Source organism: Triturus cristatus, chromosome 4_1 (genome assembly GCF_964204655.1).
Source record: "Triturus cristatus chromosome 4_1, aTriCri1.1, whole genome shotgun sequence".
Classification (NCBI taxonomy): domain Eukaryota; kingdom Metazoa; phylum Chordata; class Amphibia; order Caudata; family Salamandridae; genus Triturus; species Triturus cristatus.
In genome coordinates, this window is record NC_140585.1 from 34,500,743 (window position 1) to 34,528,455 (window position 27,713).

Here is a 27,713-nt window from a genome sequence, read left to right on the forward strand (position 1 = left end):
CCTCACCACTATGTACACCCCATCTCCCAGGATACACCTCCTCGCCACTATGTACACCCATCTCCTAAGATACACCTCCTCGCCACCATATACACACATCTCCCAGGATACACCTCCTCACCACAATGTACACCCATCTCCCAGGATATACCTCCTCGTCACTATGTACACACATCTCCCAGGATACACCTCCTCGCCACTATGTACACCCCATCTCCCAGGATACACCTCCTCGCCACTATGTACACCCATCTCCTAAGATACACCTCCTCGCCACTATGTACACCCATCTCCCAGGATACACCCCCTCGCCACTATGTACACCTCATCTCCCAGGATACACCTCCTCACCACTATGTACACCCATCTCTTAAGATACACCTCCTCGTCACTATGTACACCCCCTCTCCCAGGATACACCCACTCGCCACTATGTACACCCCATCTCCCAGGATACACCCCCTCGCCACTATGTACTCCCCCTCTCCCAGGATACACCCCCTCGCCACTATGTATACCCATCCCCTAAGATACACCTCCTTGCCACTATGTACACCCATCTCCCAGGATACACCTCCTCGCCCCTATGTACACCCCCTCTCCCAGGATACACCTCCTCGCCACTATGTACATCCCATCTCCCAGGATACACCCCCTCGCCACTATGTACACCCCCTCTCCCAGGATACACCCCCTCACCACTATGTACACCCCCCTCTCCTATGATACACCTCTTTGCCACTATGTACATCCCATCTCCCAGGATACACCTCCTCGCCACTATGTACACCCCCTCTCCCAGGATACACTCCCTTGTCACTATGTACACCCCCCTCTCCTAGGATACACCTCTTCGCCACTATGTACACCCCATCTCCCAGGATACACCTCCTCGCCACTATGTACACCCCCTCTCCCAGGATACACCTCCTCGCCACTATGTATACCCCCTCTCCCAGGATACACCTCCTCGCCACTATGTACACCCCCTCTCCCAGGATACACCTCCTCGCCACTATGTACACCCCCTCTCCCAGGATACTCACTCTGCAGTGGAGAAGGCAATCTCAAAGTTATGTCTGCGGTTTTTGGGGTCCAGCGTGGCGTAGTCAAATTCCTCTGGGAAGAATTTATGCACCAGAGCGCAGAAAGCCATCCCACTGCTCCAGCTAGATGAGAAGTTCTGGATTTCCACATGCTGCAGAAGAAGGGTACAAGGGATTATGATGGAGAAAAGATGAGTGGGACAAACATGGAAGAGAAGCAAGGGAAGAAGTGAACACAGAAGAACAAAACTCACCGTTCTTGACCCTATCCCCTTAAGCACTGCAAACCCTTGTACTTTTGTAACTGACTTGTTTCTCAAGATTCAAAATGAATTCCTGGCTGCTGGAGGGATGTTTCCCAATCCAAGATGGCTGCTTAAGTTGTTACTCCAAATAATTACAAGGTAGGAAGTTCCAACTTTCATATGCCTCGGGCTGCCACCTGGCAGTTTTGTTTTTTACCAGCATAACAAGTATTTTATAGCTGGCCGGTGCAAACATAAGGAAAATGAGGAAAGTAACCCTAAGCCGGACTTTCCCCCCGGATCAGTACATGCACAAAGACAGGAAGGCCATAAAATGCAGTCGATTTTCTTTAAAGTTCCACTTGAGTAACATGTCTGGGCCCTTGCAAAATCTTAATGCATGAACAAATGGCCAATATTTTTCTCTGGGAAAGGTGGCAACCCTACGTATGCTAGTGTTTCAACTGTATTCAGCATGGCTATTTTTTCACCCCTCTCACATTCAGAGTACAGGATATGTACATTACTTCTCCGTTCAGATCACCCGCATCACAAGATGACATGTACATTACTTCTCCGTCCGGATCACCCGCGTCACAAGATGACATGTACATTACTTCCCCATCCGGATCACCAACGTCACAAGATGACATGTACATTACTTCTCCATCCGGATCACCAACGTCACAAGATGACATGTACATTACTTCTCCGTCCGGATCAACCGTGTCACAAGATGACATGTACATTACTTCTCCGTCCGGATCACCCACGTCACAAGATGACATGTACATTACTTCTCCGTCTGGATCACCCACGTCACAAGATGACGTGCATTACTTCTCCGTTCGGATCACCCACGTCACAAGATGACATGAACATTACTTCCCATCCAGATCATCCGCGTCACAAGATGACATGTGTGAGATGTTGGCCAGGTATATGCTGTCCACTAGTTATAGTGGGCACCTTGTATCAGTCCAAACAACCCCTTATTGATGATAGGTGAAAGACAACCTTTATTGAAAGCCATCCTAGTGATAGCTATGGAGAGCAGCTTTCAGGCTAAGTCTTGAAGGAATGTAAAGCAGCTTGTTTTACCAGTCTATACTCTCTTGAATGGCTAAATGAAAGACAACCACACCAGGTATATATCTAAAATATATGTATTTATTTCTAAACACACCCTCCTAGTCTCTTATGAGACTAGAGGTCAAAACATATAAGTTACACTTCAAATAGTACAGTAAAAAAGCACAAATACACGTCAGGCCCTAGGGGCGAGCCAAACCATATACTAAAATAGTGTTATAAGAACCACAACTTAACTAGACACAAGTCATAGAGCCTGTAGAATTGCTGGGACCCCAAGGAACCACCCAAGGTAGTGACACAGGGGACCTACGGGGGCCGTGTGCTGTGTGAGAACACAGCCGCGAGCTCCTGTTAGCTTCTATGGGGAAAGTCGCAGTTAGATTTTTAAAGATTAGGGACACTTAGAAATCAGTCAGGACCAAACCCTTTGGGACTTAGGAAGCTCTAGGGTCAACACCCACGGGAGCACCGGAGTACTCGAGTTACCTCACCCAGGGAAGCCGGGTGCATAGGTGTCAAATGATGTCGGGTCACGTTGTCGTTTTCAATGGGAGCTGGCAAAGAAGTGCTGCTGCCGGGACGATGAGAAGTGTCCAAAGAGATCCAAGCCTGGATCGAAGTCGAGAAGAACCTGAAAGCAGAGGGGACAGAGTCTGGGTCACTTGCCAGTTACCAGGGGCACGGCGGACGAATGCCCACCGATGTCGGGTGTTTCAGGTGAAGAAGGTGAAGCTTGACTCTTCAGCCACGAGGACCAGGAGGTGTCAAGGGTGACCAGGAGCTGGATTCCAGCTGTCCCACAAAGGATGTCGAGTGCTGCAGCATTGGTGCCCGGATTGGACACAACAAGCCTTGGCAACAGCAACCCATGCAGAAAGGAGAAAGATGCTCCGGTGCAGACCAGCAAGGTCTGAGGGACTCACCACTTGGTAGGGAGTCAGGGCACGTCTGGAGCAACAAGAGAAGCCCAAAGAAAATCAAAGTTGCCTTCTCAGGAACTCACCAGTCGACGGACCAGGGATCACGAAGGGGCTTCGAGAGGAAACACAAAATGGTGGCTCGCGGGTCACTTGGGGTGACTAGGCCGACAATCTTCAGTGGATTCTCTGCTCAAGGTGGGGGCTACAAGTAACCGCAAGCATGACCTCAAGAAACGTTGAGAAGTCAATGCATTCGCAAAATTGCACGGTGACCAGGAGTTCCGGTTCCACGCTACTTACAAGGGCTGTGGGTCTCATCTTTGCTGGGGACTCGGGTCAGCCTCTGAGATGTCTGGAAATCTTCTTCCTGGGCTGCAAATACTTTGGAGTCTGGCGGGAGCTTCAGAGATGCAGACCGGCAAAATGCTTAGTTGGTGCCTGCCAAGCAGGGGAGTCACTCCTTGACCCCAAGGGAGATTTCTTCAGTCCTCTAGTCTTTAGTAGAGCATGCAGTTCCAGGATTCAGCTTCAGAGTTTCGTCCAGGGATATCTAAATTCCTGTTGCCAGGAGTTCCTTACTTATACCTAAGGAAGGGGTTGAGTTTACTCTAGGGACCCACCTATGGGAGGGTTTGGAAAGAGGGGTGGCTATACCCATTTCCTTTGTCCAGTTTTGTGCCAGAGCAGGGGCTGGAAGCCCCTGAACTGGTTTGAGCTGGACTATGAACAGGGACACCAAATGTGCCCCCAGTGCAGGACTTCAAAGCACTCTGAGTGCTCCCACCCAGCCCCAATACACATCATCCTGTCTGGGAGGTGGTTACACCTCCCTGTGACAGGAAACCTATTGTCCAGGCCTCCCCTGCCAGAGTTTCAGTCAGCAGCAGGAGGCCAGACCCGTGTCTGTGGCTGCAGCATCCATTTTGTGATGCCAGGTCTCTGTTAAGTTTCTACCGGGTATACCAGTACTGCCATGTCTCTCCCTCTAGAAGGGTGGGATCATACTCCCACACCCGTTACTGGTGTGGGGGTATGATTCCAAGGTGTTTGACACCAAACACGACATGTTTCAGTGCAGCCAGTCAAAAGTTAGCATGTACCGTTTGGTTATAATGCACTTAAGAGTATATGGTCAGGCTGCACTACTGACAACCCCGGAGAAGAGATTCCGAAGGCTGCAGAGGGGCTCAGCTCATGCCTGGGCACCCTCTCACATATAACCAAGCACCCTGCCTTCAGGATTGATAAGGCCTGCCATAGGGGTGACTGATAGGTTTCTATGTGCAGTGATAGGTGAGATATAGTGAACCTATATCTCAGTAAGGGGTGCATGCACCACCTTACCCAGGCTGCAGTAGCAGACCTATGGTGTCATTTTGGAAGGCTTTCCAGGGGTGGCATAATACATGCTTCAGCCCCTGGTAGGCCTCTGGGGTACCTATGCCCTGGGTACATAGTATACCATATACTAGGGACTCACAAGGGTAACCCAGAATCCAATCTGGAGTGTATCTAAAGTACATGGAATCAATTTAGAGAGGAAGCAGCTAGGCTGGGGCCCTGAATAGCAGGGTCCCAACCAGACTAAAGTTGAAAAACAGTGAAACACCAGCAAAAAGTGGGGATAACCATAAGAGGCAGTTCCTACTCTCCTACAAGATGTACATTACTTCTCTGTCCGGATCACGCACGTCTCAAGATGACATGTACATTACTTCTTCGTCCTGATCACCTGCGTCTCAAGATGACATGTAAATTACTTCTCCGTCCAGATCACCCACGTCTTAAGGTGACATGTACATTACTTCTTCGTCCGGATCACCCACGTCTCAAGATGACATGTACATTACTTCTCCGTCAAGATCACCCACGTCTCAAGGTGACATGTAAGTTCCTTTGCATCCAAATCAGGCACCTGTCCAGCTAACCATGGCGCACAGGCTTGGATGGCAGCACAGACATTCTAAGCCCCTTCAAAGGAGGGTCCTAGAGGAAACTCTGCCCAGGTGTTGGTGGCAGCCGCCTTGGAGAACGACCGTGCCTATAACTCATGATACAGGGGGTGCCGCTGGGCCACCTGAAGTCTAACAATAACATCTAACCACTACCTACTTGCCAAAGCTGGAAGGGGACACGTGAAAGTGCTCAAAGCCAGAAAGATGCAGACGTCTCCAAAGCAAAGGCGGGAGGATCCGAACTGAAATTAACAAAAGAAGGGTGGTCTCCCATCTCAAAAGATAAGGCTGGAAATCTGAAGACACTGCCAACTCCGAAAATACAATAAATAATAATTGAAAGCTGCAGAATGTGAGTAACGAACCATGAGTAGGGGTGGGTGCTGTGTACTCATGTGCACCCCCAGGAGGCAAACCCTAGTACATGCATGGCGTCTGTCCTTGCAAGAAGAAACACCTTGCCTGTGGCCAGCATTGTGACGCCACGAAATGTGAGGGCAGCAACAAGTGTGGATACAGCAGAGGTGAGAAGAAGCGTCTGTGCCCCTCTCACAGGCACCTTTGAAGAAACAGTGCCCATAGGGCTTGTTTTAATGTGGTAACGCATGCAAGCACAGCCTTATGCGTCAGCATATTACAGCCAGACCTCTTTGCGTTGTCAATGCGTGGGTAGAGTGAGTTACAGAGTTCGATGGAGTTTTTTTTCTTAGCCATTACTAGGTAACCTTTAAGAGACTAAGCCATTCTAAGAAAAATAACACAGCTGCCATGTGTCCCCCTATTACACAGCGTCTATACATCAGTTGCATCAGTATTTTTGCCAAGTTTGGTGCCTTCTGGGGCTTGCAGTTTTCTTGCACCATGAATATAACCTCAAAAGATAAGGGCAATCAGGTCAAAAGGGAGAAACCAGCAATGCTCCAGGCAGAGGTGTGAGTTCACCCAACTTCGTAAAGCAGAAGGCAGAGAAACTCCTCATCCGGGTCAGTCTTTCATGAAGGTTGGACACCTGGAGGCCTGTTTTGGTTCCAAGGCTTTTTGGGGGGATGGGAGATTTTCTATGAGGGGTCACAATACAGCAGGAACAAATAAGGAAAAGGGATGGGAGGGTGAGTAGGAACCAGTGATCATGGCGTGTACAGGATGGTGTCGCCTTGGGGCACTCAGCGTGTCAGTCCCACCACAGACCACTTCTGAAGTGACACCGGCTGCACAGGTCTCTGGATGTGGTCCACCGAAGCACCCTGAGGCTCTAGTCTCTGCTTCCATCAGATCTCCTCAGGGCTCACTTTTGTCCCAGCAGACTGAGGTACCAACTCTCCTCAGCCGGTGGTGACCGCTCTAGAGCAGAGGGACAGATGCCGAGGACACGCCCAGCTCTGGAGTAAGGACGAGGGACAGGCCTTTAGGACGCGCCCAACACTGGAGTAAGGAAGAGGGATAGATGTCTAGGACGCACCTAGCTCTGGAGTAAGGAAAAGGGTCTGCATCCTATGACGTGCTCAACTCTGGAGTAAGAAAAATGGTCAGGACCTCAGGATATGCCCAACTCTGGAGTAAGGAAGAGGGACAGACATCTAGGACGCGCCCAGCTCTGGAGTAAGGACAAGGGACAGGCCCCTAGGATGTGCCCAACTCTGGAGTAAAGCAGAGGGACAGACATCTAGGACACGCCCAGCTCTGGAGTAAGGATGAGGGACAGGCCCCTAGGATGCGCCCAACTCTGGAGTAAGGAAGAGGGATATATGTCTAGGACGCGCCCAGCTCTGGAGTAAAGGAAAGGGTCAGGACCTCAGGATATGCCCAACTCTAGAGTAAGGAAGAGAGACAGACATCTAGGACGTGCCCAGCTCTGGGGTTAGGAAGAGAGACAGGCCCCTAGGATGTGCCCAACTCTAGAATAAGGAAGCGGGACAGACATCTAGGACACGCCCAACTCTGGAGTGAGGAAGAGGGACAGACATCTAGGACGTGCCCAGCTCTGGAGTAAAGATGAGGGACAGGCCCCTAGGATGCGCCCCACTCTGGAGTAAGGAGGAGGGATAGATGTCTAGGATGTGCCCAGCTCTGAAGTAAGGAAAAGGGTCAGGACCTCAGGATATGCCCAACTCTGGAGTAAGGAAGAGGGACAAACATCTAGGACGTGCCCAGCTCTGGGGTCAGGAAGAGAGACAGGCCCCTAGGATGTGCCCAACTCTGGAGTAAGGAAGAGGGACAGACATCTAGGACACGCCCAACTCCTTAGTAAGGAAGAGTGACAAGCCCCTAGGAATCGCCCAGCTCAGGAGTAAGGGAAAGGGTCAGCATCCTAAAATGGGACCGACTCTGGAGTAAGAAAAAGTGTAAGCCCCCTAGGATGCTCCCAGCTCAGGATTAAGGAAAAGGAACAGGCCCCTAGGACGCGCTCAGTTCGGGAGTAAGGAAGAGGGACAGGTCCAGTGGACATGCCCAACTCTGTAGTAAGGAAGAGAAACAGGACTCTCTGACACGCCCAGTTCTGGAGTAAGGAAATGAGACACGACCCTCTGACACGCCCAGTTCTGGAGTAAGGAAGAGGGACAAGTCAGTTGGACATGCCCAACTCTGGAGTAAGGAAAGGAGACAGCCCCTTCGACGCACCCAACTATGGAGTAAGGAAGAGAGACAGCCCCTTCGACGCACCCAGCTCTGGAGTAAGGAAGAGAGACAGCCCCTTCGACGCACCCAACTCTGGAGTAAGGTAGAGAGACAGGTCCGTTAGATATGCCCATCTCTGGAGTAAGGAAGAGAGACAGGTCCCTCAGACACGCCCAGTTCTGGAGTAAGGAAGAGAGACAGGACCCTAAGACACGCCCAGTTCTGGAGTAAGGAGGAGGGATGTGCCCATCCCTGGAGTAAGCGAGTGGGTCAGCTCAGCTTTCAGGAGAAGACAGACCATAAGGGTGAACCCAGGTCTGATGCTAGGGGTCTGGGAGAGCTGAAAAATGTCATCTCAGAGCAGGTATTATCGGATAGGGTGGACCCCTTGGAAGCCAAGCTTTTGTTTTAGAGGAAGAGGAAGAGCCCCCACTGTGGGCTCAGCTCTGGCCTTAGGAGAAAAGGGGAGACTCAAGGGCGAGTCCTTCTGTGCTTTAATATGAGGCTTTAGTATGACCCTGGGGAGATGCAAAGCATTACTCCTGCTAGTCTAATTCTGTTGTAAAGTGAGATGTTCAGATTCACAAGCAAACCCGGATCTGGCCTTGGGGGAGGGGGGCTAACTCCAGCCTGGCTCTGGCCCAAGGGACCGGTCTCCAGGCTCAGCTTAACTCTGGCCTCAGTGTGCACAGACAGGCTCTCAGAAAGCCACATTTCAGCCATAAGACAGCGAGGTTCATGCAACAGTGGTGCCTGCCAGACCCTCCCATCACGTGTTCTCCACTCCTTTTTTCCTCTCTCCCATCACTGTCACTCACTCATACTGCTTATTGTTTATTTACTTTCTCCCTCCCATATTATGATCCCTCTGTCTATCCCCTGTTCTTTTCTCTTATCTTTTGCTCACCATCCCTCTTTCCTACCTCCTAACTTTGAATCTCTAGCTCACATCTTGATCCCTCCATCTATCTTCTCTCCCATTTCTTGATTGCTTTCTCTACCCCTCTATCCTGCTTCTCATCTCTTGATCCCTCTCTCTATCGCCCTCCCATATCTTAATTCCTCTCTCTGTCCTCTCTGTCCTCTCCCAATCTCTCGATTGCTGTCTATGTCACTCTTTACTCCCTCCATCTCTTGGATCCTGTCTCTCTCCTCCCTTGCATTTCTTGATCATTCGCCCAATGCCATTCTCTTCTTCTTCGCTTCTTCATCTCCACATTTTGATTCCTGTCTCTCTCTCTCCTGCCTCCCATTTCTTGGTCACGCTTTCTATCTTTCTTTCCTCCCTCACATCTTTTAATCGCTCTCCTTATCCTTTTTCCATGCCTCCAAAAGCTCTATCGCTCTCACTCTTTACTTCCTCCCATCTCTTGCTCGTTGTCCCTCTTTACTTCCTTCCATCTCTTGATTGCTGTCCCTCTTTACTTCCTTCCATCTCTTGCTAGTTGTCCCTCTTTACTTCCTTCCATCTCTTGATTGCTGTCCCTCTTTACTTCCTCCCATCTCTCTCCTCTCCTCTCCTTTCCTCTCCTCTCTTCTTTTCTCCTCTTCCTTCCCACCCCTCCCCTCTCCTTTCACTCTCCTCTCCTCCTACTCTCTTCATATCTCTTCTTCTCTTCTCTCCATATCTCTTCATATCTCTTCATATATCTTCATCTCTTCATATCTCTTTTTTTCATCTCTTCATATCTCTTTTTTTCATCTCTTCATATCTCTTCTTTTCATATCTCTTCCTATATCTTCTTCTCTTCTCTTCATATCTCTTCTTCTCTTCTCTTCATATCTCTTCATATCTCTTCTTCTCTTCATATCTCTTCGTATCTCTTACTCTCCTCTCCTCTCCTCTCCTCTCCTCTTCTCTTCTCTTCTCTTCTCTTCTCTTCTCTTCTCTTCTCTTCTCTTCTCTCTTCTCTTCTCCTCTCCCCTCATTTCTTTCTCCTCCCACTCTCACTCTCCTCACCTCCCACTCTCCTCACCTCCCACTCTCCTCTCCTCTTTCCTCCCCTCCCCTCTCCTTCCCTCATCTCATCTCCTCTCCCCTCCCGTTTCCTCCCCTCCCCTCCACTTCCCTCTGCTTCTCTCACCTCATAGTCTCTCGTCTTGGCTTTGCACCACTCTAGCAACATGTTCTTCACACTGGAGGCTCCGAAGCTGGTGGATCTCTGCACCTTGACTCCTGGAGCGGGTCCGGCTGCGGGGCTGGAAGTATCAAGAAGACCCTTGTGACACTGGACTGAGAGTTCACTCACTCTCACACTCCCCTCATATACACAAGTGTTGGATTCCTACGCTGGGCAGTGGTCTTGCACCTCGTTGTGAGGAACAAGAGCCCCTTCCCTTGAGGCGGTCAGCGATGGGCCACACATCAGGTGACTCCATGGGTGCTCTCTTCTAATTAATCAAAGCTACGCAGAGTATGTTAGAACCACGCATGCATGTACCACACCTGCCTTAGCAATGCGGTCCGAACGACGGATGCGTCTTTACAACACATTCCGTTTCCTAGCAAGTTGCTACAACAACGTGCCTTAGGCAAAGCGCTGGTCTTTGGAATAGTATAATTTACTATTCGAACTCCAATCTGCCCAACAGTAGGAAAGTGTTGGACTTAAAGTCCAACATTAGTCCAATAACACTTTCCCTAAGACAAGTCTTTATAACGACTTGTGTAGTAAAGGAATGCGTTGTGAAGACACATTCGTGGTTCAGACTGCGTTGTAAAGGCACAGCGTGGTTCGAGCCGGGGTGTAAAGACTGGTTCCTGATGCTCCCTTGTGTTTATCAGCGGCCTCCACAGTGTGATGCCCCATGACATTCTGCTGTAGCTCCAGGTTGTTTCGGTCCACGCCTCTGTACAGAGCTCTGGATTCTGTTGTGTTTCTGTGGCGGGATGGGAGGGATAGCAATCACTAGAAGAACTCCACAAAGTGTGGAGGGGGGGGAACAGGAGGCACGGGGTACTAGGAGCTAGCGGCCTCCAATACTACTATTGACCACAAGAAGCTGCTCCTAGTGTGATGTGACCTTACTACAGTTGTGAGTAAAGTGTGGACATCTCACAAAAAGTGACGGACTGGCCTCACACACCACCTGGTGTCATGCTTCATCATCGGCCAGTCCTCGCCCTCCAAAACCTTCGTTTGATGGAGGGCGGGCATACACCTGGAGACAGGGATGCACTTCTAAACTAAAGAGTGGGGGCCCATGGGGTAGAACGTGAAGTTAAAAATCATTATAGTTACTAAAAAATATTTTTAATGTGATCAGTAACTATATGATGCTAAAAACAAATAGCGGCAGGTGGGGTATTTTAGGTGTCCCCTAGCCGTCTAGTGTTAGGTCGACATGTTTCTGCCTTCTTGGCCCGAGCGGGTCCAGGGCATTCATCAGGACCTAGGTTTACAAGAAGAGGGCTCCGTTCTTACCAACTCGTGGCAAGAGAATACCACTGCGCAGGTGTGGCGAAGGCCACACTCCACTACAAAGATGGCCTCCAACTGTAAAGCCTATAGAAAACAAGCAAAACAAACAAATGTATCTGTATACACAACTGTAGAAGAAAGGTCAAAGGTGAAAAACAAAGGTATCAAGATAAACGCATGCGTAATTATCTTAAAGTGAGTGACTAATCACGTGACATGTGCCACTCTACGTGAGTACACTAATATGTTTGAGAGTCAAAAGTGCTCTCATGAGGCTTACCCTAGTCAGAAAGACTACTTGCCACATGGGGGGATAAAGGAGGAGACACTCCTGTTCAGTCTACAGGGAGAGAAGAAGAATAACGTAACAGTCAGCAAACTTAAAATGCTCAGAACGTGGACCCTTGCAAAGCCTGGAATCAGGATGGAACCACAATCATTCCACAATGAGCCCACAAAGGGGTTAAAACAGCGCGAAACCACCATTCGTACTCTTACTATCTGAGGCAGGGTGTCCCGTGTTCAGCATACGGTGTTGCTCCTCGTCCGCCCGAATATGGGAGTGAGACCGCAAAGCGCGTTTAAATAGCGTGCTTAATGGAAAAATAGGAAACAGCCTGGAGTGATCACGGCTGTGCGGCAGTTCCGGCTGCGGTGCATCCGGGGTCCGGAATAATCGTAGTGGCGGCGCATGCAGTGCAGTGCCTGGTTGTGTAATGGCCGATTGTGAGGGCCTATTGGAGTGTCCAGGCTGAGTCTTATGCCCAAATAAGGAACGAGTCAGGGGATCCGCCCAGGGAAGGCGGTCCCGTATGGGCGTGCGCGTCCAAGGTTGTCCGGGGAACGCGGTGCACGCGTTCGGCGTGAAACCCGGGGATGAAAGCAACATGTGCTAAGGTGCCCCGGGGGGTGTGGTTAAAAAGTTCACAGGCACGTGTGCGCGTCCCAAGTCGTGAGGGGCATGATAGGGGAGAAATTATCGCCGTATGCCGTTAAGACCCTGATAAAAGGTGAGAGGTCATTCATGCAGCGTTCGATAAGTGCGTTGATTAAGAGGGTTCGTGAGGGGGTGTGGCGGTTGCTGACGGCAACAGAAAAAGTAAACAGTAAACACCATGCCCTCTGCGTTGCTCTCTGTATATAATGGAAAATATCCCAGTCTAAATGGAGAGTCAGTCAGCTCCAGACAAGCCAGGGGGTCACAGAAAAAATGGTGTGTTGCCCAAGTGCTCCTGTCACTATGCTCATTTGCTGGATATCCCTGCGATGAAGGTCACAAAAACCAAAGGGTAGGCAGGAAGAGGGACAGGAGGAGTAAATGGTGTGTTAGGGAAACTGCCACGTGCTAGAAGGGATGCCCAGGTGTTCATGGGTAGGTGGAGCGGTCATCTTGTCAGATGAAGCCACGGTATATCGTCGTTAAGTCCCTTTTCGTGGGACCGCAGACGGAACACCCAGCGTTGTTCTCTGATGTGGAGAGCTCTTGAGAGATCAGCTTTGGTTTTGTTCATGACCTCTAGGACTGTCCATCGCAAATCAGTGTCTTTGTGGTTCTTCTCCAAGAAATGGCGTGTGAGCTTAGTGTTTGTTTTCTTGCATCTTATGGTGCTGCAATGTTCATTGATACGTACCCTGACCTTTCTGGTTGTCATGCCAACGTACTGAAGTTGGCAGGGGCATTTGAGTAGGTAAACCACATTCTCAGTATTGCAGTTGCTAAACTTGCGGAGTTGCCATGGTCTATCTGTGCCAATGTCGACTTCTTTGGTGTTAGAAGTGAGTTTGCATGAAATACAACCCCCGCATGTGAAGTGTCCCACTACTCGTGGTTGATCCCAGAGCCTCTGTTGTTCCGTGCCCTCTGCGGTTGGCATAGTGGCATGAACGAGTTGATCTCGCAGATTTTTGTTCCGTTTGAAGGCAAAAAGCGGAGGATCCCACTGCTTTCCGGCGCTGTTAAGAATATTCCATCTTTTCTTAATTATTTTTTGTACGGCATTAGAGGCAGGGGTAAATGTTGTAACACATACTGTTCTTTTGGTGTTCTCCTTTGTTACATTCTCCAAAAGTGCTTCTCTAGGATTGTTCCTAGCTCGTTTCCTGGCCTTGCGTATCATTTTTTGGGGATAGTGGCGGGCAGCAAGTTTTTCTTCAAGGTGGGATGCCTGTTCCTCAAAGGTAGGGGTGTCTGAGCAATTTCTCCTAACCCGAAGGAACTGTCCAACTGGGAGATTCTGTCGAAGGGCCTTGGGGTGGTAGCTTTCGTACAGTAAAAGGCTATTCCTATCCGTTGGCTTATTGTGCACTTTTGTTGAGAAACCATCATTGTCCATAGTGATGTCCAGGTCGAGGAAGATAGCGTGGTTCTTGCTGATAGTGTGGGTGAACCTGAGGTGTACATCTTTACTGTTCACCCACTGGACAAAGTTCATCGCTTCTTCCTCTGATCCATTCCATATTATCAGAACATCATCTATGTAGCGCTTCCAAAGTCTCAGGTTCTGTAGGAATGGATTTTGTGGGTTGTATATGAAGTCGTCTTCAAACTGTTGTACGTACAGGCAAGCCATACTAGGGGCAAAAGTGCTCCCCATTGAAGTCCCAGAGATCTGGTGGTAGATGACTTTCTCGAATTCGAAGTAGTTTTCCATTAACGCTAGTTCCGCACATTCCATCACGAACTGCTGTGGTGTTAAGAAATCCCACTCCCTATTTATGATGATGTTTTCCACTACTTCCAATGTGCGCCTCTGTGGTATGCTCGTGTAGAGAGCTTCTATGTCCATGGTTATTAGCCAGTCGTTGGTCGAATCTACCGTGAGGTCTCTGAGGAGGCACAGGACGTCCTTCGTATCTCTGAGGTAGGATGCAGATTTCTGGACGATAGGGCGAAGGAACCAGTCACAGAATTGTGACAGTGGTTCTAATACTGACCCTATCCCGGACACTATTGGTCTCCCAGGAGGAGGCGTCCTGTTTTTGTGGATTTTCGGGAGTGTATAAAATTTAGGCATTCTTGGTTCTTCATTCACGAGGAAGTCTGCCTCTTGTTTGGTTATCCAATCATTGCCGAGTGCTTCTGTGACCATGATCTTAATCTTTGTCGTCAAAGGACCAGTAGGGTCAGACCTGTGTATGGTGTAGCTGTTTGAGTCAGAGAGAAGTCTCAAGCATTCTTCTCTGTACATATCACTATCCATGACCACAATGGCGCCCCCTTTGTCAGCTGGTTTTATTGTTAGGTTTTTATTACTGCTCAATTTCGCGAGGGCCGTGCGCTCCTTTCCCGTAAGGTTGTCGAACCCACGAGTATTCTGGAAATCAATCTTCTCAATATCTTTTAGTACGGCCTGTTCGAAAGCAAGTATGTTACATGAAATGTTCTGGTTCGGGGGTTGGAAGGTGGATTTTCTCCTTAGCCCTGTGGACTTCTTCTCGTTCTCGTCTGTAGTATCTTCAGCATCTCCGAAATAATCGCGGAGTTTGATTTTCCTGAAGAATTGGGCCAATTCTGTGTGAAGAGCAAAGGGGTCATTTCGGGGTGTGGGTACAAATCCCAGCCCTTTAGAAAGGACGGTTGTTTCGTCTTGTGAGAGTGTGTGTTTACTGATATTCACTATGTTGGTTACTCCCTGCTCGTCGAGGGCATCTCTCCTCTCCCTCTGCTCCTGGTTACTACACCATGCTGTGGCTCTGGTTGATCTTCCCACTGGACCCTCGTATTTCTTCGTTTTTGGCGTCCTCTCCCTCTGCCACGGCCCTGGAACAAAAAAGGCGGTTGGCCATGTGGAAAACCAAATCCTGGTTGGTAAAATGGTTGTGGCCAAAACCCGAATGGTGGAGGTTGAGGTTGTGGACCCTGCATCATCGGATGGTGATAACCCATAGGTTTCCGGAATTGTGGTCCTTGGCCCTCATCGCCGCTACTGTCACTCCTTTCCTCTCCAGAGCTGAACGTCCAGTTCTGGGGTGTTGGTCTAAACCGTTGTTTTCTCCCTGTTGGTTGAGGGGCTGGTTTATCATAGTGTTCGTCTGTGACGTACGGGTAGACAGTTTCCTTACTAAATTTTTGTACATCCTTACGGAGTTTAGTAAGTTTCGACTGTGTGAGGTATTCTTTATAATCGGAGTGATCTTTGTTGATCTCCTCCAGTTTCTTTTTAAAGGCTGAAAGCTGTACCGTTGCCTTGAGTCTACCCTCACTCTGTTGGATCTCAATCAGGAGTGCATCTGCCAGCTGTCTGGCGGTGTTTATAATGAGGATGAGCCAGTCCTTGGTGCACTTCCAGGCAATGCTCGACCAGTTAATTCTGAACTCTCTATTGTTGAGGAACAGTCGTGGTTCGTTGGTGACGATGAGACCTCTCGGGGCTGTGTTTTTCCGGAGGTACTCCGTCATAAACGCACCATGTAGTGCAGTGCGTATCTGTTCTTTTTTCTTAGAAGAAAGGGCTTCCCATTCATCTGAGTTTTTTACCGTGTTGGTGACTATGGTTTCTGCTAGGAGAGATGGGGTGTTAAGAATCTCCGCTAGGATCTCATCCCCGAAGGAGAGTTCGGTATCCATGGTGCAAGGTGGGTAAGGAGAGTGTGAAAAGTTATCTCACACTTTAGAATGAACTGTATTGGTTCAAAAGGCAGACGTAGAAGTGTCTGTCTGCTCGTTCCGGTCGTAAGAATACGTGACTCAGAACATCACCCTATTTTAAAGGAGTGGTACCCCAATAGTGTTCCCACAGCCAGCAGCTGTACATAAATAGCAATCACTAGAAGAACTCCACAAAGTGTGGAGGGGGGGGAACAGGAGGCACGGGGTACTAGGAGCTAGCGGCCTCCAATACTACTATTGACCACAAGAAGCTGCTCCTAGTGTGATGTGACCTTACTACAGTTGTGAGTAAAGTGTGGACATCTCACAAAAAGTGACGGACTGGCCTCACACACCACCTGGTGTCATGCTTCATCATCGGCCAGTCCTCGCCCTCCAAAACCTTCGTTTGATGGAGGGCGGGCATACACCTGGAGACAGGGATGCACTTCTAAACTAAAGAGTGGGGGCCCATGGGGTAGAACGTGAAGTTAAAAATCATTATAGTTACTAAAAAATATTTTTAATGTGATCAGTAACTATATGATGCTAAAAACAAATAGCGGCAGGTGGGGTATTTTAGGTGTCCCCTAGCCGTCTAGTGTTAGGTCGACATGTTTCTGCCTTCTTGGCCCGAGCGGGTCCAGGGCATTCATCAGGACCTAGGTTTACAAGAAGAGGGCTCCGTTCTTACCAACTCGTGGCAAGAGAATACCACTGCGCAGGTGTGGCGAAGGCCACACTCCACTTCAAAGATGGCCTCCAACTGTAAAGCCTATAGAAAACAAGCAAAACAAACAAATGTATCTGTATACACAACTGTAGAAGAAAGGTCAAAGGTGAAAAACAAAGGTATCAAGATAAACGCATGCGTAATTATCTTAAAGTGAGTGACTAATCACGTGACATGTGCCACTCTACGTGAGTACACTAATATGTTTGAGAGTCAAAAGTGCTCTCATGAGGCTTACCCTAGTCAGAAAGACTACTTGCCACATGGGGGGATAAAGGAGGAGACACTCCTGTTCAGTCTACAGGGAGAGAAGAAGAATAACGTAACAGTCAGCAAACTTAAAATGCTCAGAACGTGGACCCTTGCAAAGCCTGGAATCAGGATGGAACCACAATCATTCCACAATGAGCCCACAAAGGGGTTAAAACAGCGCGAAACCACCATTCGTACTCTTACTATCTGAGGCAGGGTGTCCCGTGTTCAGCCTACGGTGTTGCTCCTCGTCCGCCCGAATATGGGAGTGAGACCGCAAAGCGCGTTTAAATAGCGTGCTTAATGGAAAAATAGGAAACAGCCTGGAGTGATCACGGCTGTGCGGCAGTTCCGGCTGCGGTGCATCCGGGGTCCGGAATAATCGTAGTGGCGGCGCATGCAGTGCAGTGCCTGGTTGTGTAATGGCCGATTGTGAGGGCCTATTGGAGTGTCCAGGCTGAGTCTTATGCCCAAATAAGGAACGAGTCAGGGGATCCGCCCAGGGAAGGCGGTCCCGTATGGGCGTGCGCGTCCAAGGTTGTCCGGGGAACGCGGTGCACGCGTTCGGCGTGAAACCCGGGGATGAAAGCAACATGTGCTAAGGTGCCCCGGGGGGTGTGGTTAAAAAGTTCACAGGCACGTGTGCGCGTCCCAAGTCGTGAGGGGCATGATAGGGGAGAAATTATCGCCGTATGCCGTTAAGACCCTGATAAAAGGTGAGAGGTCATTCATGCAGCGTTCGATAAGTGCGTTGATTAAGAGGGTTCGTGAGGGGGTGTGGCGGTTGCTGACGGCAACAGAAAAAGTAAACAGTAAACACCATGCCCTCTGCGTTGCTCTCTGTATATAATGGAAAATATCCCAGTCTAAATGGAGAGTCAGTCAGCTCCAGACAAGCCAGGGGGTCACAGAAAAAATGGTGTGTTGCCCAAGTGCTCCTGTCACTATGCTCATTTGCTGGATATCCCTGCGATGAAGGTCACAAAAACCAAAGGGTAGGCAGGAAGAGGGACAGGAGGAGTAAATGGTGTGTTAGGGAAACTGCCACGTGCTAGAAGGGATGCCCAGGTGTTCATGGGTAGGTGGAGCGGTCATCTTGTCAGATGAAGCCACGGTATATCGTCGTTAAGTCCCTTTTCGTGGGACCGCAGACGGAACACCCAGCGTTGTTCTCTGATGTGGAGAGCTCTTGAGAGATCAGCTTTGGTTTTGTTCATGACCTCTAGGACTGTCCATCGCAAATCAGTGTCTTTGTGGTTCTTCTCCAAGAAATGGCGTGTGAGCTTAGTGTTTGTTTTCTTGCATCTTATGGTGCTGCAATGTTCATTGATACGTACCCTGACCTTTCTGGTTGTCATGCCAACGTACTGAAGTTGGCAGGGGCATTTGAGTAGGTAAACCACATTCTCAGTATTGCAGTTGCTAAACTTGCGGAGTTGCCATGGTCTATCTGTGCCAATGTCGACTTCTTTGGTGTTAGAAGTGAGTTTGCATGAAATACAACCCCCGCATGTGAAGTGTCCCACTACTCGTGGTTGATCCCAGAGCCTCTGTTGTTCCGTGCCCTCTGCGGTTGGCATAGTGGCATGAACGAGTTGATCTCGCAGATTTTTGTTCCGTTTGAAGGCAAAAAGCGGAGGATCCCACTGCTTTCCGGCGCTGTTAAGAATATTCCATCTTTTCTTAATTATTTTTTGTACGGCATTAGAGGCAGGGGTAAATGTTGTAACACATACTGTTCTTTTGGTGTTCTCCTTTGTTACATTCTCCAAAAGTGCTTCTTTCCAAAAGCATTCTCCAAAATGTACCAGGGATGGGAGGGATCCCTGGTACATTTTGCATTTTGCAAAAGGGACATAAGCGTTGAAATAACACTGCTAAAATATCACCTTGAAATCCCACTGCTGTTGGGAGCTACGTCATTCATTAAATGAACCCCTCTTGCTTATGACCAGATGTTTAGAACTTGGCCGTAATCAGCTCACCAGACCCCTTTTTTTAGGTGACAGCTGGTAGTCAAAGCCATTGCCCGTTCTTAGGGTATGTGCCTCCTTGCGTGCTGAGAGCAAGACTCGGGCAGGCCTAGTCCCTGGGCATGTCCCCTACCCTACTGTGTCCTGGGACCTGGGGTTCAAGAATGTGCCTGCTGGAAGCCATGTGCTCTCTGCAGTGAACAGGCCCCCCACAGTCGTCTGGCACCACAGCCTGGGTAGTCATCAGGCTGGTCATATATTCCAGATAGCCACAGCCACTGGCCATTGTTAGAATATCTATTGCCAGCTCCTTGAAGTCTTGTGCATGTTTGCTCAAGGCGCTGGCCAGGAAAAGTTCGGCTCTCCTACATCATTCTCCCAGTTCTCTCTCTCATCCTTTACCTCAGTCTCCCTCTCACCCTCCATCTCTGGCCATGCCTCTATCTCTCCCCCACTATCCATCAGCCCTCCCTGGCATACTCACACCCACATTCGCTGGTACTTCCTCACTCCCTGAAACATTCACCCCCACACCCCTGGCAGACACTCCCATACTACTGACAGTCTCCCCACACTCCCTGACATACACCCCACACTCTCCCTCCAGTCTCTCTCGCCCTCCACCTATTGCTGTGGGGTGGCTCCTCCATTGGAGGGAAGGAGTGTCACCCCACTTATGTGCCCCCCAAAGCCCTAGAGATAAATAATAAAGCAGTAATTCATTACCATTTTATTTTTTATCGTCCTGTACTGAACCGAGAATCAGGACGGGGCAGGGCCTGCTGAGTGAGCAGGGAGGAGTGGTGGACAGAGGGCTGCCTTTTGAACTTGTTTAAAGTGTTCATGCGTCTTTGGCCGGCCGTCTTGAGACGGCCAGCCAGACATGCGCACTTTAAAGCTCTCAACCCAGCTATATTAAGACACTCCCTGGCATACACACTCCCACACTCGTGAGAGTCACCCCCACGCTCCTGACAGTCACCCCCAAATTCCCTGGCATACTCACACCTACATTCTCTGAGATATCTCTCTCCGGACATACCCCAACACTCCATGAGAGTTACCCCACACTTGTGACAGTCAGCCCACACTCCCTGGAATACACCCCCCACATTCCGTAAGACCTCCTCACTCCCTGAGATACTCACCCCAACACTCCTGACAATCACCCCCACACTCCTGACAGTCACCCCCACATTCCCTGGAATACTCACACCCACATTCCCTGCTATCTCCTCAATCCCGGACTTACTCACCCCAAAACTCCATGACAGTTACCCCCACACTCCTAAGAGTCATCCTGCACTCCCTGGAATACACCCCATACATTCCCTGAGACCCACTCACTCCCTGAAATACTCACCCCCCAAACTTCTCCATGATGGCCTTGCGGGACTGGCCCCCATAGGACTTGGGGATGGTGCGGGACCGGGCGACATCTCTCTTCTTCTCCACTGGCTTCTTCTTCTCAGGGGCGGGGGGCTTGTCTGTCTCCCCAGCGCCTGCCCTAAAGACAAGGACAGCAAATGACTCAATGGGAGTACATGGTTCTTCGTACCTATGAACTACAACACACTGAGGCCGAGTAGGGCATAGAAGTGTGCTGCTCTGCTGCTGTGGAGTTCAGAGGTGCTTTGATGCTGTTTATGGTACTTAGAGGTGCTCTGCATGGGAGCAGGTGATTTATGGCTGTTTGCTGTTGGGGGGTGCTTTACTACTTTGTAATGCTGTTGTGAGATGTTGTGCTGCTCTTTATGGTGGTAGGTGGTGCTTTACATGTTAGGAAGTGATTTTCTGCTGTTTATAGAGTTGGGAGGTGCTTTTCCGCTGCTTATGGTGGTAGAAGGTTCCATGCTGCTGGTAATGGTGTTGGGAGGTGTTGTGCTGCTCTTTACAGTGATAAGTTGTTCTTTGCATGTTAGATGTTGCTTTGCTGCTGTTTGTAGTGTTGGGGAGTGCTTTTCAGTTGCTTATGGTGGTAGGAGGTGCTTTGCTGCTATCAGGTGTTAGAAGGTGCTCTGCTGCTAGTTCTGGTGTTAGAAGTCCTTTGCTGCTGTATATGGTATTTGGAGATGCTTTACTGCTGCTTATGGTGATATGAAGGGCTTTACATGTTAGGAGGTGCTATGCTGCTATTTATTGTATTGGGAGGTTCTTTCCTGATGCTTATGTTGATAGGAGGTGCTTTACATGTTAGGAGGTGCTTTGCTGCTGTTTATGGTGTTGGGAAGCACTTTACTGCTGTTTATGGTGGTACGAGGCGCTTTGCTGCTAGAAGGTGATCTGCTGTAGATAGAGTTAGAAGTACTTTATTGCTGTTAATAGTATGTGGAGATGTTTTACTGCTGTTTATGGGGTTGATAGGTACTATGCTGCAGCTTATGGTGGTAGGAGGTGCTTTGTGTGCTAGGAGGTGCTCCGTTACTGTTTAGAGTGGTAGGATGTGCTTTCTCCTGAAAGGTGTTGTCGTGCTGTGCTGCTGTTTATGGTGTTGGGAGGTGCTTTACTACTGTGCTTTACGCGTATGAGGTCTTTGTTGCTGTTTAGGGTGGTAGGGGTGCTTACTGGTGTAAGGTGCTAGGAGGTGCTTTGTTGCACTTTCTGGTGTTAGAATGTACTTTGCTGCTGCTAAAGTGTAAGAAGGTACTTTACTGTATTTTAATGCATTAGGAGTTGTGTTACTGCTGTTTATGCTGTTAGAAGGTACTTTACTACTGTGTTTTACATGAAGGGAGGCGTGTTGTTGCTGTTTATGGTGTTAGACAGTCTTGTGCTACAGTGTATGGTGGTAGGTGGTTCTTTGTGTCTTAGAAGGCATTTTGTTGCTGTTTATGGTGGTAGGAAATGGTTTACATGTTAGGAGGTGCTATGCTGCTATTTATTGTATTGGGAGGTTCTTTCCTGATGCTTATGTTGATAGGAGGTGCTTTACATGTTAGGAGGTGCTTTGCTGCTGTTTATGGTGTTGGGAAGCACTTTACTGCTGTTTATGGTGGTACGAGGCGCTTTGCTGCTATAAAGTGCTAGAAGGTGATTCTGCTATACATAGCGTTAGAAGGTCTTAGCTGCTGTTTATGGTATTTGGAGATTCTTTACTGCTGTTTATGGTGGTACGAGGCGCTTTGCTGCTAGAAGGTGATCTGCTGTAGATAGAGTTAGAAGTACTTTATTGCTGTTTATAGTATGTGGAGATGCTTTACTGCTGTGTATGGGGTTGATAGGTATTATGCTGCAGGAGGTGCTTTGTGTGCTAGGAGGTGCTCCGTTACTGTTTAGAGTGGTAGGATGTGCTTTCTCCTGAAAGGTGTTGTCGTGCTGTGCTGCTGTTTATGGTGTTGGGAGGTGCTTTACTACTGTGCTTTACGCGTATGAGGTCTTTGTTGCTGTTTAGGGTGGTAGGGGTGCTTACTGGTGTAAGGTGCTAGGAGGTGCTTTGTTGCACTTTCTGGTGTTAGAATGTACTTTGCTGCTGCTAAAGTGTAAGAAGGTACTTTACTGTATTTTAATGCATTAGGAGTTATGTTACTGCTGTTTATGCTGTTAGAAGGTACTTTACTACTGTGTTTTACATGAAGGGAGGCGTGTTGTTGCTGTTTATGGTGTTAGACAGTCTTGTGCTACAGTGTATGGTGGTAGGTGGTTCTTTGTGTCTTAGAAGGCATTTTGTTGCTGTTTATGGTGGTAGGAAATGGTTTACATGTTAGGAGGTGCTATGCTGCTATTTATTGTATTGGGAGGTTCTTTCCTGATGCTTATGTTGATAGGAGGTGCTTTACATGTTAGGAGGTGCTTTGCTGCTGTTTATGGTGTTGGGAAGCACTTTACTGCTGTTTATGGTGGTACGAGGCGCTTTGCTGCTATAAAGTGCTAGAAGGTGATTCTGCTATACATAGCGTTAGAAGGTCTTAGCTGCTGTTTATGGTATTTGGAGATTCTTTACTGCTGTTTATGGTGGTAGGAGGTGCTTTGTGTGCTAGGAGGTGCTCTGTTTGTTGTTGTTTATGCTAGTAGGATGTGCTATCTGCTGAAGGATAGACAGCTGTTAGGAGTTGTTTTGATGCTGTGCATTGCATTGGGAGGCGCTTTACTACCGTGCTTTACATGCTATGAAGTGCTTTGTTACTATTTAGGGTGGTAGGTGGTGCTTTCTGCTGTAAGGTGCCAGGAGGTGCTTTGTTACTGTTTATGGTGGCAAGTGATATTTTCTGCTGATAATGTCTACTGTTCATTGAGTTAGCAGGGTTATTGCTCCTGTAGCTGCAGTCCAAGACGTTTGTGTGTGCTGTGTGTGCTTTGTTTTTTCCAATGGTGTTGGCATGATGTGTTAGCATGTGCTGTGCTGCTCTCCATGGTGCTAGGAGCTGGTGTGCTGATGTGCATAATGTTAAGGGTTCTGTGCTGATGGAGGTGTTGTCCATGGTGCTGGCTCTGCTTTTCGGATGCTGTGCTGTGGGATGGAGCGTACAGTGTTAGCTGTTAGATCTGCTGTCAATGTTTTGGGCTGTGTGCATCTGGTAGCGCCCTCTGTGGGAACTGATGTAGGTGCTGTTTAAAGTGATGGCTGTATGCCCTGCGTAGGGTTCTGTGCATCGTGGCGTGTCATTTGGTGCTGTTAGGTGACAGCAAAGGATCTGCTGTCACTGGCTCCAGGACCCCTGCCCGTGTTAGCAGGAGCTGCATTATTGTGGATGCTGTGCCTTAGGTCTGGCTTGAAAGCGCAGCTGTCACCAGACATTCTGTGATCAACCTAAAAAAGGGCGCTTCCTGGAGAGGGGCTTTGCCTCCGCCCACATTCCAGTAGCCTGGAGTACTTATATTGATTGGGCAGAAGATATGTGCTTCTACAAAAAGTGTTTTCCCTCCTCACAGCCGTAGTCCTTTTGTTATTTAGACTTCAGAGTGCAGTTTTCTGTTTGAGAGCCCAGGACTAGACTAACTTAAATGGATTTTTTGTTGGCTTGACAGTGCAACTGTCTCCTGACCTGATATGATCAACAAAAAGAGCTTTCAGAGTCCTACAGGAAAAGGGGCTTAGGCTCGACCCACCTGCAGGTTCCTTTGTGTACAGTATTTGATTGGGCCAAATTTGTGTGCGTCCACTACAGTGACTGCACTTGTGGCAAAGTTTATGCTCGATACAGCAGGACTGAGTTGGTTATGGTGGCAAACCAATGATCAGGGTTATTGATCTGATCCGTTTATTATGAAATGATTTGATAAAGGCGCTAGCCTGATGTATTTTATGTCAAAAGCTTATGCTAAAGTTCCAGACGTGGGTCTCATGCTCACTGTGCCACCAGAACCAAGCTTTACTTGGCTGATTAGCCCTAATAAGCGCCAAACCAGTCCTGGGCTCCTTATGTTCCGGTTCAAGGAGGACCCGGCCTGGCAGCTCGGCTGGACTGTTCCTATTGGAGAAGGGTCTAGATTGATTTGCATATGGCTGGGGCCAAACTGAGGTGTCATAATGTGGGAAAATGATGGATTAAGAGACGGCCCGAGCGACTGCCAGTGGCTGGGAATAATTCAAGCTTTCCATCCATCACCTTATTTTTGAGGATTCACTAAAAAGATTGCACTTTTTGTCTTATGGCAAATTTTATTCTCAATACACGGGACTGAGTTGGATACGGTGGCACACCTATGATCATGGCTACAGGCCTGGTCCATTTATTTATAGGCCTTGTGCATTTTTTGTGTAAAGCTTATATTAAAGACGATAGGAATGTAAGGGTGGATTGTTATTACTATATATTTAGGCCTACAGATTGGAATTTTGTTACATGGAATCTCGCAAATGATGTAGTAGGGAATGGTTTCGGTATTAGTTACTCCATGTTGTAAATGGGGAATATAGGTGTGCACTGTGAGAATCCTTGTTAGGTTGTCTAAGGAGAGATGGTAGTTTGCTTTTCCAACTGTAATTTGTATACCTTTCTAATTTAATGACTGTGTGTCGGAGGGTTTCACGCACATTACTGTCGGCCTGTGATGGCCACAAGCTATAGATAGGTCTGATTGGTGCACTCGGAAATACCCTATATCAGATGCCACAGGTCTCATCATCTTATTATAAAAGACTGTGCCGCAGGCAGTAGGTCTAGCTTATTAATTGTGAAAAGCATATCCCTGGACCTAGAAACTTAGATTTGACGGACACAAAGAAGATACGGACAAAGAAGAGCTGCTGACTCGAAAAACGTAAGCCCTGCTACAGCATTTTGCTGCCAAACTCTGCCTGCTGCCTTAAGGACTCAACCATCATGGTGTGCTGTCTCGACCTGCAACTGTGAGGCCTCCAAGAACCCTGGAGCACCACCAGCCTTTGACAAATCACCAAAGAATTCGCTTGGAGTGGAGGTACCACACCCCTGCAGTCTGCAGGCACCAAACCTCAGAATCCAGTTTCCCGACTTGCTGCTCCCTGGAGACTCCGATGCAGCACCCAAACCAAAAGTTGTACACCAACTCTGGATGATTAGATCCATCTCCCTGCCAAGTGTGACGACACCAAGATCTACCAGAGCCATGCACCACCAATAACCAGGGTACCGGACCCTCTGCAGCATACAGCAAGACGTACAGTCCAATCGGGACTCTAACTGTCCAGGAAGCAAGCACCCATCGAGGAACATAAGGAGCCCTGAGACCCACTTTGTGAGTGGCCCAGTTGTCCAGGAATCGCCTCTACAACCTGCCTGTTCCTAACCGTGAGGACATCTTGATGCACTCCGCCTGGCTTGACCTATCTGCTCTGTACCCAGCCTGCCCTGGGTACCGACAAACCAGCTATGCTCCCATGGTCCTGAGGCCCTTGCGACCTGATCCCTCGAGTGGGACCCATAAGTCTTACCTTTAAGTCCCCCTGTGCAGTGTGTTGTCAAGTGGCCCCCTTCTTCGTAGTGCACCAGCTACCAACAACCTCAGCATCCTGCTCCTGGCTGAATCCGGGATGCTCCCAAGAATAGACTGGTGGAACATTGGGTAACCACAAGACCCAGAGGAGATCTGGGGTGAGGGAACCAGAGGCACGGGGTGCTCAGTAGGGTCCGTGGCATTCAATAGGACCTAGTGAAATAACTGCGGGCTCCACTCTTACCAGACTGTGGTGAGAGGTTTCCACTGTGTGGGGTGATCAGGATCACACTTCACTGTGGGGCGGCCTGTGTCTAAAGCCCTAATATTGGGACCAATTGCCCCATAGGAGGGTGAGGGCAGGAGACCCCTTTGGTCATGCGTGATATGTGGTACGATCTCCGCCTCTATGCCTATATGTGTGCTCCTCCTCTCCTCGATGGTGGAAAATTGGGCCTGGCCTTGCTAGTTACCTAAATCCCGAAGGTGCACCTTGAGATCCAACTGTGAGATTTTATATGCATTTTCCTATTTTCTCCCATTGATTTCAATGGTGTGTAATTGAGCACAAAAGTGATTGATTTTGCGAACTTTGAAGATTCATATCTTAAAAAGTATTTACTTTAGAACAAAGTTCTTGGTCTCAAAAATTATTTTAAAATTGTTGTTATTTTTGAAAATTGGTCTCGGATTTATTCTTGAGTGTGCGTCTCATTTATTGCCTCTGTGAGTACAGCAAATGCTGAGCATGACCCTCTGATAACTCTAAACTGCTCGACCACACGACCACAAAGAGAGCATTAGAATAATCTACCTTTGCCTCTGTAAACCAATCTGGGACTCACTGGACTCTCTGCACAGTAAACTTCATTATAGTGCACTATATAGAGAGCCAGCTTCCTACAGTTGCCATGGATGCTATTAACGAGTGTGTTGCTATGGGAGCAGTTTATACTGTTAGCGAGCGCTGTGTCGCTGCGGGTACTGTTCATGCTATTAGCGAGCGCTGTGGTGCTATGGGTATCGTTCATAGTGTTAGCGAGTGCTGTGGTGCTATGGGTATCGTTCATAGTGTTAGCGAGTGCTGTGGTGCTATGGGTATCGTTCATAGTGTTAGCGAGTGCTGTGGTGCTATGGATATCGTTCATAGTGTTAGCGAGTGCTGTGTTGCTATGGGTGCTTATTAATGAGCGTGTTGCTGTGGGAGCTGTTCATGCTGTTAGCGAGTGATGTATCGCTGCAGGTACCGTTCATGCTGTTAGCGAGTGCTGAGGTGCTATGGGTACCATTCATAGTGTTAGTGAATGATGTGCTGCTAGGGGTTCTATTAACAAGCCTGTTGCTATGGGTACTGTTCATAGTGTTAGGGAGTGCTGTGTATCATGGGTGCCATTCATAGTGCTAGCAAGTGCTGCCCTTGGTTCCATGGTGCAGACTTGGCTGCTCTGAGGAATATTCATGGATCGTGGTGTGTGAGGTAGACGCCCAGGTCTGTCTCGAACTACATGCAGACAATGGGTGTCTCTTACCCCTCAGCAGAGGCTTCCACACCGGATGCACTTCCTTCGGCCTTGCCATCTGAAAAGGAACAGGAAATGTTAACAGACATGAGATTAACCCACCCCATGATGCCAGTCACAGCAACACACAATCCTGCAGAGTGACCCTCACATCTGTAGACTCCTTCATACTTATGAAGCACTCTACAGGGTTACCACCACAGCACTCAGGGCCACTTCTCTACTTGCACCTCAAAGACCCACGGTGCTGCAGGCTGCCTGCAGCACTTCCCAGTTCCCTGCTGCCCTCATGCATCTAAAGTGCTCTCAGGTTCCCCTTAGCACCTAGAGTGACTCGCACATCTGCACAACTTGGCATGCGTCTTTGAACTCTTCCTTACTGACTCACACATCTGTACAGCTCTCTGTGTATCTCTGAAGTGCTCCTCACTGACCCACACATCCTCACAGCTGCCCATGTGTCACTGAAGTGCTCCCACACATCCTCACAGCT

The 27,713-nt window shown here is 48.7% G+C and overlaps 3 protein-coding genes across 6 annotated transcripts in view; all 3 read right to left on the bottom strand.

Annotated features, from left to right (window-relative positions):
- Window positions 1-27,713, bottom strand: part of LOC146839389 (uncharacterized) — a 136,116-nt gene that overhangs the window by 19,419 nt on the left and 88,984 nt on the right. For all 3 annotated transcript variants that reach the window (XR_014981065.1, XM_085651415.1, XM_085651416.1), the window contains exons 4-7: window positions 27,230-27,278; window positions 20,209-20,352; window positions 9,962-10,076; window positions 1,047-1,198 (exon numbers count right to left, since the gene is read on the bottom strand). Coding sequence is in view for 2 of the 3 variants with exons in the window: in XM_085651415.1 (XP_085507541.1) it covers window positions 1,047-1,198; window positions 9,962-10,076; window positions 20,209-20,352; window positions 27,230-27,278 (460 nt within the window). In the remaining variant the exon portion in view is untranslated. The remainder of the gene's footprint in view (window positions 1-1,046; window positions 1,199-9,961; window positions 10,077-20,208; window positions 20,353-27,229; window positions 27,279-27,713) is intronic.
- LOC146839390 (uncharacterized) lies at window positions 11,303-15,189 on the bottom strand. The gene is made up of 2 exons (XM_085651414.1): window positions 11,580-15,189; window positions 11,303-11,383 (listed from the first exon to the last, which is right to left on the bottom strand). Exon 1 carries the CDS (start codon window positions 14,497-14,499, stop codon window positions 12,685-12,687), a length of 1,815 nt encoding a protein of 604 aa, XP_085507540.1. The 5' UTR covers window positions 14,500-15,189; the 3' UTR covers window positions 11,303-11,383; window positions 11,580-12,684.
- LOC146839391 (uncharacterized) lies at window positions 11,370-17,060 on the bottom strand. Of its 2 annotated transcripts, XR_014981066.1 has the most exons (3): window positions 16,859-17,060; window positions 16,582-16,662; window positions 11,370-11,639 (listed from the first exon to the last, which is right to left on the bottom strand). XR_014981066.1 is itself a non-coding variant. In XM_085651417.1 (2 exons), exon 2 carries the CDS (start codon window positions 15,864-15,866, stop codon window positions 14,925-14,927), a length of 942 nt encoding a protein of 313 aa, XP_085507543.1. In that variant the 5' UTR covers window positions 15,867-16,662; window positions 16,859-17,060. The 2 variants fall into 2 exon arrangements, 1 of the variants encoding a protein (XP_085507543.1); XM_085651417.1 differs by lacking the exon at window positions 11,370-11,639 and having other exon boundaries at window positions 14,925-16,662.

Bases quoted from the DNA above. Each gene is read 5' to 3' on its own strand.
- LOC146839390 (XM_085651414.1), bottom strand. From the start codon at position 14,499: ATGGATAGTGATATGTACAGAGAAGAATGCTTGAGACTTCTCTCTGAC.
- LOC146839391 (XM_085651417.1), bottom strand. From the start codon at position 15,866: ATGGATACCGAACTCTCCTTCGGGGATGAGATCCTAGCGGAGATTCTT.